The 7733-nt window shown below is 46.9% G+C and overlaps 1 protein-coding gene across 1 annotated transcript in view; it reads left to right on the top strand.

Moving 5' to 3' along the window:
- Nucleotides 1-7733, top strand: part of PER1 (period circadian regulator 1) — a 29714-nt gene that overhangs the window by 9600 nt on the left and 12381 nt on the right. Inside the window, exons 7-13 of the mRNA XM_015826457.1 lie at nucleotides 1186-1339; nucleotides 1670-1778; nucleotides 2257-2382; nucleotides 2651-2768; nucleotides 3031-3187; nucleotides 4599-4726; nucleotides 5324-5527. Coding sequence (XP_015681943.1) covers nucleotides 1186-1339; nucleotides 1670-1778; nucleotides 2257-2382; nucleotides 2651-2768; nucleotides 3031-3187; nucleotides 4599-4726; nucleotides 5324-5527 — 996 coding nt within the window. The remainder of the gene's footprint in view (nucleotides 1-1185; nucleotides 1340-1669; nucleotides 1779-2256; nucleotides 2383-2650; nucleotides 2769-3030; nucleotides 3188-4598; nucleotides 4727-5323; nucleotides 5528-7733) is intronic.

The following is a 7733-nucleotide window of genomic DNA, read 5'->3' as shown; positions in this document are numbered from 1 at the left end:
TAATTACGAGTTAGTCCTTGACTTACGACTGTTCCTTTAGCAACCGTTCAAAGTTAGAACCAGGCTGGGCGGGGGGAAATTGAATCACATCTGGTCCTCGCATTTACAACCGGTCCTCGCAGTTACGACCGTTGCCGCATCCCCACAGTGCTGGGAGTGCTTGGCAGCCAGCGTGCATTTAACAACGGTTGCGACATTGCTGGAGTCGTTTTGTCACCTTCATTTGTCATCTGTTCTGCTTGAGCAGGGGGCTGGACTAGAAGACCTCCAAGGTCCCTTCCAGCTCCTATTCTTTATTCTATTCTATTTCTATTTTTTATTCTATCCTATTCCTATTCTATTCTATTTTCTATTCTATTCTATTTTTTATTGTATCCTATTTCTATTCCATTCTAGTCTAGTCTAGTCTAGTCTATTCTTATTCTATTTTTATGTTACTCTATTCTTTTTTGTTTTCTATTCTATTCTATTTTTTATTTTATCCTATTTCTATTCTATTCCATTCTAGTCTAGTCTATTCTTATTCTATTTTTATGTTATTCTATTCTATTTCCTATTTTATTTTGTATTCTATTCTATTCCTTATTTTATTATTCTATTCTATTCCCTATCTATTCTATTCTATTCTATTTTCTATTCTATTCTATTCTATTCTACTCCTTATTTCTATTCTAATTCCATATATTCTATTCTATTATTCTATTCTATTCTATTCTATTCCTTATTTCTATTCTAATTCCATATATTCTATTCTATTCTATTTTAGTCCAGTCCAGTCCAGTCCAGTCCAGTCTAATCTATTCTTATTCTATTTTTATGTTACTCTATTCTATTCTGTTTTATATTCTATTCTATTTTTTATTTTATCCTATTTCTATTCTATTCTATTCTATTCTATTCTATTCTATTCTATTCTATTCTATTCTATTCTTATTATTTGGACAAGCAAAGTCTGCTGGATTCGCTTAACCCCCACAGCCCTTTACTTAATAACCCTGGCAAAAAAATGCTTTTCAAATCAGGCGCCAGTCTCTTAAAAAACCGCCTCGCTCAGCAACGGAAAGCCTGGATTCCTGTTGTCGTAGGTCGAGGACCACCTGCGCCTGCTTAAATTTCGGGGAAGCTCGGCCTAGTGGTCGCCGCTGCTGCGGTTCGCCCTGACCCCCCCCCTTCCCCTTTTTCCAGTCCTGCAGTACGCCGGCCAGCCGTTCGACCACTCGCCCATCCGCTTCTGCGCCCGCAACGGCGAGTACGTGACCATCGACACCAGCTGGTCCAGCTTCGTCAACCCCTGGAGCCGCAAAGTGTCCTTCATCATGGGCCGGCACAAAGTCCGGACGTGAGTGCGAAAGCTGCTGGATGACCAGATAACCTTGGCTGGTGAAAGACGGGTGGACTTCATCTCCCAGGATTCCCCAGCCAGCGTTGCTGGCTGGGGAATCCTGGGAGATGAAGTCCACCCGTCTTCCACCAGCCAAGGTTGAGAAATACTGCAATGGGGAGCCAGCTGTGGAACTACAGAGCACAGGATCCACTTTAGCTGTGCTGGCTGAGGATTCTGGGCGTTGCAGTCCCAGCCTTTCTGGAAGACAGCGCCCCTGGTCAGTGGGGAAGGGGCAAAGGGGGAGCGTGAGAGGGTCTCCTCATCTTCCGCCTTTGCTGATCTCAGGAGCCCCCTGAACGAGGACGTCTTCACCGCCCCCAAGGCCTTGAAGTCCAAGGCTCTGGACGTGGACATCCAGGAGCTCTCCGAGCAGATCCATCGGCTCCTGTTGCAGGTGAGGCCTTCCCTTCCCTTCCCTTCTTTGGACTTCCTCTCCCCTCCCTCCCTCCCTCCTTCCATTCTACCTTCCTCCCTTCTTTCCTTGCCCTCCCTCCCTCCCTCCCTTCATTTCTTTCTTCACTCCCTGCCTGTCTCCCTCTCCTTTCCCTCCTTCCTTCCTTTTCATTCTACCTCCTTTCCTTCCTTCCTCCCTCCCTCCCTCGTCATTCCCATCCCCTCCCTCCCTCCCTATCTGCCTGTCTGCCTCCCTCTCCTTTCCCGTTCCTTCCTTCTCTCCCTCCTTCCTTCTCCCTCCCTCCCTCTCCTTCCTTCCTTCCCTCCCTCCCTCCCTCCCTCCTTATTCCAATCTCCTTCCCTCACTCAATCCCTCTTATCCTTCCTTCCTCCTCCCTCTCCCTTTTTTTCTTCCTCTCTCTTTTCCCTTCCTCCCTCCCCTCCCCTCGGCTCTAACCCTGCTCCTGTCTCCCTGCCAGCCTGTGCACAGCAGCGGCGCCCTCGGCCTGTGCAGCAACTCGGCCTCCCACGAGCAGTTCCTCAGCATCGCCTCCTCCAGCGACAGCAACGGCTTCTCCCCAGAGGAGGCCCAGGCTCTCCGGCCGGTAAGCGCAGGGAGGGTCCAGGGTCTCTCAGGGCGGGGGTTGGGGGGTGGGTTTTTCGTCCAAGCAGCTTTTGTCTCGTGGGGTCCAGGTGGCATCGTCCTAAACCCCTTCCCCCCGGCTGGGGGGATTCCCGAAAGAGTCCACTTTGGAATTGAGGGAGGCCTCCTGCCAAAACTTTGGAGCGTGGGAGGGCGTGTAGCCTGTCCGAATGGAGGGGGAGGATCTGGGGGATCGGGCCATCCTCACTCTGCCTGCCTCTGGATCCCAGATGACCTTCCAGGAGATCTGCAAGGATGTCCACATGGTGAAGAACCAGGGCCAGCAAGTCTTCATTGAGTCCCGAGTCAAGCCGGTGCCCGTCAAACCCTTTCGGCCAGGTAAGAAGCGTGCCAATCACCCTCCTCTTCCTTGCTCTCCTCCTTTAATCCCTTCTCTTCTTCCTTTTCTTCCCTGTCCTCCACATCCACCCGTTTTGCTCCTCTTCCTCCTCCTCCTCCCCCTCATTGCACACACAAACCCATGAGCCACTGCAGTGCCTTTATACGGGTAACTTTTGCCCCAAATCTCCTGCGTTTCCTCCACCTGCCTTGAGGTCTGGGAAACCCAGGATGAAGGTTGTTCTTCCTCTTCCCTTCCTTCCCTCTCCAGCTCTGGATCCACTCATCGGTCACGCCGGGCAATCCAGGGAGGTTTTGAGAGAGGCAGAGAAGAGGACGGTCAAGGCAGCCACCTCTGAGGACTCCGTGCGGAAGGAGCCTTCCAACTACTCCTACCAGCAGATCAACTGCCTGGATGTCATCATCCGGTAAGGCTTTGGCCAAATGGACAGCGCTCCCAGTTTGGGCGAGAGGATTTGCTGTCAACCTTTGGAGATCTCCCTCAGATTCCTCCTTCCACGTCTGCTATCGGCGATAAAGCAGTTTAGTTAGAAGATTCCTGTGCAGAGGCTTTCAGCGATAAAACAGTTTCGGTAGAAGATTCCTGCGCATAGGCTTTCAGCGATAAAGCAGTTTAGTTAGAAGATTCCTGTGCAGAGGCTTTCAGCGATAAAACAGTTTCGGTAGAAGATTCCTGCGCATAGGCTTTCAGCGATAAAGCAGTTTAGTTAGAAGATTCCTGTGCAGAGGCTTTCAGCGATAAAATAGTTTAGGTAGAAGATTCCTGTGCAGAGGCTTTCGGCGATAAAGCAGTTTAGGTAGAAGATTCCTACTCAGGCTTTCAGCAATAAAACAGTTTAGTTAGAAGATTCCTGCTCAGAGGCATTCGGCAATAAAGCAGTTTAGGTAGAAGATTCCTGTGCAGAGGCTTTCGGCGATAAAGCAGTTTAGGTAGAAGATTCCTGTGCAGAGGCTTTCGGCGATAAAGCAGGTTAGTTAGAAGATTCCTGTGCATAGGCTTTCAGCAATAAAACAGTTTAGGTAGAAGATTCCTGCTCAGAGGCATTCGGCAATAAAGCAGTTTAGGTAGAAGATTCCTGCTCAGAGGCATTCGGCAATAAAGCAGTTTAGGTAGAAGATTCCTGTGCAGAGGCTTTCGGCGATAAAGCAGGTTAGTTAGAAGATTCCTGTGCATAGGCTTTCAGCAATAAAACAGTTTAGGTAGAAGATTCCTGCTCAGAGGCATTCGGCAATAAAGCAATTTAGGTAGAAGATTCCTGTGCAGAGGCTTTTAGCAATAAAACAGTTTAGTTAGAAGATTCCTGCTCAGAGGCTTTCAGCGATAAAGCAGTTTAGTTAGAAGATTCCTGTGCAGAGGCTTTTAGCAATAAAGCAGTTTAGGTAGAAGATTCCTGCGCAGAGGCTTTCGGCAATAAAGCAGTTTAGGTAGAAGATTCCTGCGCAGAGGTATTCGGCAATAAAACAGTTTAGTTAGAAGATTCCTGCTCAGAGGCATTCGGCAATAAAGTAGTTTAGGTAGAAGATTCCTGTGCAGAGGCTTTTAGCAATAAATCAGTTTAGTTAGAAGATTCCTGCGCAGAGGCTTTTAGTGATAAAGCAGTTTAGGTAGAAGATTCCTGCGCAGAGGCTTTTAGTGATAAAGCAGTTTAGGTAGAAGATTCCTGCGAAGAGGCTTTCAGCAATAAAGCAGTTTAGTTAGAAGATTCCTGTGCAGAGGCTTGCAGCAATGAAGCAGTTCAATTGGTCCGTCACGTGTACACCCGTGCCTGACCCTTGGCTGTCCTTTCACACCTCCCCCCCCTTCTTCCCTCCCTCCAGATACCTGGAAAGCTGTAACATCCCCATCCGGGTCAAACGCAAGTGCGGTTCCTCCTCCTACACCGCCTCCTCCAATTCGGACGACGACAAGCAGAAAGGGCGCGAGCGGGCGGCTGTGCGGAGCAAAGGTGGGTTTCCTCCCCTCCCTGCCCCTCCGGAGGCGACGAGGGGTAAGGGGGAAGGAGGCCCACGGCGAAGACCCGAAGAGGGGCTAGGCAGAGCCCTTGGGGCTTTAAAGGAAAGGCCGAGAAGAGGGGACAATGAGAGGGGAAGAAACCACGGACCCTGCCTCTGCCCCGAAACGACGACGAGGGCGAAGCCCCAGGGGTCTCGACGACGACGACCGAAGGATTCTGAGGGGGGTCTTCCCATGGTGCTGGAGGGGGGGGAACCCACCCAGATGGGGTTTTTTTCCGGCTGTCTCCGGGCCTGCCTCGCAGGGGTAAACCCGACCGACGTTTTGGCATCGGGATTCCCCTTGCCTCGAGTTCTAATCCAGCTCTGTCTCTTTTGGTCAGCCCTGGGACGTTTCCCCCTTGCCTCGAGTTCTAATCCAGCTCTGTCTCTTTTGCTCAGCCCTGGGATGTTCCCCCTCCCCTTGCCTCGAGTTCTAATCCAGCTCTGTCTCTTTGGTTTGGTCGGCGCTTCTCGGAACCCCTGGGAAAACCCCCCTCCCCGCCTTGCCTCGAGTTCTAATCCAGCCCTGTCTCTGTCTCTCTGGACAGATGCGCCCGAGGAGAGGCTGCCGGCCAGAGACAGCCAGCCAGAGAGGAAAGAGCCCGGAACGGCGGCAGCTGCCGCCGTGGTGGGTGGCCCTCTCACTCCGCTGGCCTTGCCTAGCAAAGCCGAGAGCGTGGTGTCCGTCACCAGTCAGTGCAGCTTCAGCAGTACCATCGTCCACGTGGGAGACAAGAAGCCCCCGGAGTCGGGTAGGGGAACATCCAGGCCGGGGTGGGTGGGTGGGGGAGGCGGCACTGAGGTGGGGGAGGGGGAGTCGAAGGAAGGGAGACGGGCCGGGGAAGGGTCAAGGTGGGACGCAGCTTGGGGGGAGGGAGAGTGGGGTGGGGTCTTCGATTGGAGAGTTGGGTATGCTTTGGGGCCACGTTGGGGCCCTTCGCCCTTCTTCCCCGTGAGATAAATTGGAAATTAGAAATTAAATGTAAATAAGGCGCAGTCTGTACAGGTAGTCAAATAAGGGATAGGGATAGAATAGAATAAGAATAGAATAGAATAGAATAGAATAGAATAGAATAGAATAGAATAGAATAGAATAGAATAGAATAATAGAACAGAACAGAACAATAAAATATAGAATAGAATAATAAAACATAGAATAGAATAGAATAATAAACCAGAATAGAATAGAATAGAATTATGGGAATAGAATAGAAGGAGGGATAGAACAGAATAGAATAATAATAGAACAGAATAGAATAATAATAGAATAGAGTAGAATAATAGAATGGAATAATAATAATAAAACAATAAAATAATAGAACAGAATGGAATAATAACAATAGAACAGAATAGAATAATAATAGAACAGAATAGAATAATAATAGAACAATAGAATAATAATAGAATATAATAATAATAGAATAGAGTAGAATAATAGAATAGAATAATAATAATAAAATAGAATAATAATAGAATGGAATAATAATAACAGAATAGAATAATAATAATAGAACAGAATGGAATAATAGAACAAAACAGAATAGAATAATAATAATAGAACAGAATGGAATAATAAGAATAGAACAGAATAGAATAATAATAGAACAGAATAATAAGAACAGAATAGAATAATAATAATAGAATAAAGTAAAGTAGAATAATAATAAAATGGAATAATAATAATAGAACAAAATAGAATAATAATAATAAAATAGAATAATAATAGAATGGAATAATAATAGAATAGAATAATAATAATAGAATAGAATAATAATAATAGAATAGAGTAGAATAATAGAATGGAATAATAATAAAACAGAATGGAATAATAAGAATAGAATAGAATAATAAGAATAGAATACAATACAATACAATAGAATCAAATCACAGAGCTGGAAGGGACCTTGGAGGTCTTCTAGTCCAACCCCCTGCTCAGGCCGGAGACCCTGTAGGCCATTTCAGACCAATAGTCCTTGATTTAGGAGCACAATTCAGCCCCAACCTTTCCGTTGCCAAGCAGGAGAGAGTGAAGCGAGCTTTGTCCCGTTTTACGACTTTTCTTGCCACAGTCGTTATGCTGAATCGCTGCCGTTGCTAAGTTTGTGCAGTTAGTCCTTGACTTAACAACCGTTCGCTTCGTGATTGAAGTTACAACAGCACTGAAAAAAAGGACCATTTTTCACACTTAATGACCGTTGGCGGCCTCCCCCTGGTCACCCGATTTACATTTGGACGCTGGACAAGCGACTCACATTTACGACGGTCGTAGTGTCCCCGGGGGGGACCAGCAAAGTCCCTTAATGGCCGTGTGGCTAACTTTAACGACCGCTGTTGGCAGTGATTCACTTAAACAAAACGGTGAGGGAAGGTCGTATAAACGGGGCAAAACCCAACTCGACCCATGTCTCGCTTAGCGACATCAATTTTGGGGGCTCCGTTGTGGTCGTACGTCAAGGACTACAGCTCCGTTCCCGCCAGTAGCAGCCAATCAAAAACCGTACCATGGAGTAAAATCCAAAAAAAGGACAAATCAAAAACAAGGAAAACCAATAACTGGAGAGAATTAAGTGCAGCCAGTCATTTGGCCCATCGCCACGGTCCCAGTTGTTCATGGGGGGGGTCCCTTACCTGCAAACCCTCCCCCCCACACACACACACTCTATTTGCCTTTGGGGACTCATCGCAACTGGATGGCTTGGCCATTTATTTATTTCTGGCATTTTATTTCCTGCTCATCACGTAGCCAATGACTCCAGGTGGCTTACGGCATTAAAATTATATATATATATGTATATATGTGTGTTTGTGTATGTATGTGTGTGTGTGTGTGTGTGTGTATAGTCTCTAAAATTATACTAAAAATGCGAATCCCGGGTATATTTATGTTGAGAAAAGTAGTCGAACACCGGGATAAATATAAAAACCACTGTTTAATAAACTAACAACTGTTTGATAAAC

The sequence above is a fragment of the Protobothrops mucrosquamatus genome, unplaced genomic scaffold (assembly GCF_001527695.2).
Source record: "Protobothrops mucrosquamatus isolate PMUCROS unplaced genomic scaffold, P.Mucros_1.0 scaffold3145, whole genome shotgun sequence".
In the NCBI taxonomy this organism is placed as follows: Eukaryota; Metazoa; Chordata; class Lepidosauria; order Squamata; family Viperidae; genus Protobothrops; species Protobothrops mucrosquamatus.
Note: the sequence above shows the minus strand (reverse complement) of the source record. Positions and strands in the feature narration are given on the sequence as shown.